This window comes from Vitis riparia, unplaced genomic scaffold (genome assembly GCF_004353265.1).
Source record: "Vitis riparia cultivar Riparia Gloire de Montpellier isolate 1030 unplaced genomic scaffold, EGFV_Vit.rip_1.0 scaffold730_pilon_pilon, whole genome shotgun sequence".
NCBI lineage: Eukaryota > Viridiplantae > Streptophyta > Magnoliopsida > Vitales > Vitaceae > Vitis > Vitis riparia.
The window spans coordinates 84,020-85,116 of record NW_023269755.1 but is presented as its reverse complement, the minus strand read 5'-3'; the positions used below and the strand labels follow the sequence as shown (position 1 = coordinate 85,116).

Here is a 1,097-nt window from a genome sequence, read left to right as displayed (position 1 = left end):
TCAAAAGGAGCATCTATCTGGGTACACCGTTCTTCGAGTCTCTCACAAAAAAACCGCCAGCAACATTGGACGACCTGTTCAAACAAGTAAACAAGTACTCCATGCTCGAAGACGATGTCCGTAAGGCTACACAACAAGTCCTAGTCACCAGTTAACCTACCAAAAACGACCATGTCGGAAGCTCTAAGCCCTCAAACCAACTAAGGCAAGTTGGCAATGGGTAGGACGGCCATTAACAACCAAGCCAAGATAGCCTAACCCCCTCAACATTTCATACGAAAAACTCCTCCCCATGATCTGTGACCTATCCGATTTCAGATGGCCAGAGCCAATTAAAACAGATTCGATGAAACGGGAGCGGAGCCGGAAGTGTGCCTATCAAAAATATCATGGTCACACCATGGAACAATACAAATGTCTCCACTACTTAGTGAAGAGACTAATCAGGGTTGGGCACGTCAAACAATACGTTCGCACAACTGGAGAACAAAGGAAAACAACTCGAGATTTGGCCAGCCAAGTCCCTACGACTTCAGTAGCCCCTAGGGTTGTCATCAACTACATTCATGGGGGCCTCGTTGATGAGAAATACAACTCTAAAAGAAAAAAGGCAAAGGTTGCTTTGCACGGCCTCCCTGAGGGAACAAATCAGCTTCATCCAACACAATTTGTCAGATGGGGTGCCTGCCCAATGGACGGCACAATCACCTTCCTGCCAATAAACGCCAATCAGGTCCTACAACCTCACAAAGACGCCCTGATCTTGACACTAAGGATAAACCGGTTTGATGTTAGAAGAGTTTTGATCGATCCGGGTAGCGCAGATGTCAACCTACAGATAAATGGGACTTCTACAATATTCCCTAGAAAACCCAAGACGGATACTGTTTAGATTCAACAGAGTCACACCAACATCTCTGGGGGACGTTGTAATACCGTCCAGGCTGGTTCGATCACCTAGAACGTACGATTTTTAATAGCAGAGGATTTATCCCCTTTCAACGTCATCATGGGAAACACATGGCTTCACAACATGAAGGTTATTCCTTCTATGTATCATCAAATGGTGAGCTACCTCACTGAGGACAGACAAATCG

At 45.8% G+C, this 1,097-nt stretch overlaps 1 protein-coding gene across 1 annotated transcript; it reads left to right on the top strand.

Annotated features, from left to right (window-relative positions):
• The first annotated feature begins 346 nt into the window (after nucleotides 1–346).
• Nucleotides 347–892, top strand: LOC117910399. Its single transcript, XM_034824471.1, has one exon. The coding sequence runs from the start codon at nucleotides 347–349 to the stop codon at nucleotides 890–892; it is 546 nt and encodes a 181-aa protein (XP_034680362.1).
• Nucleotides 893–1,097: the final 205 nt, after the last annotated feature.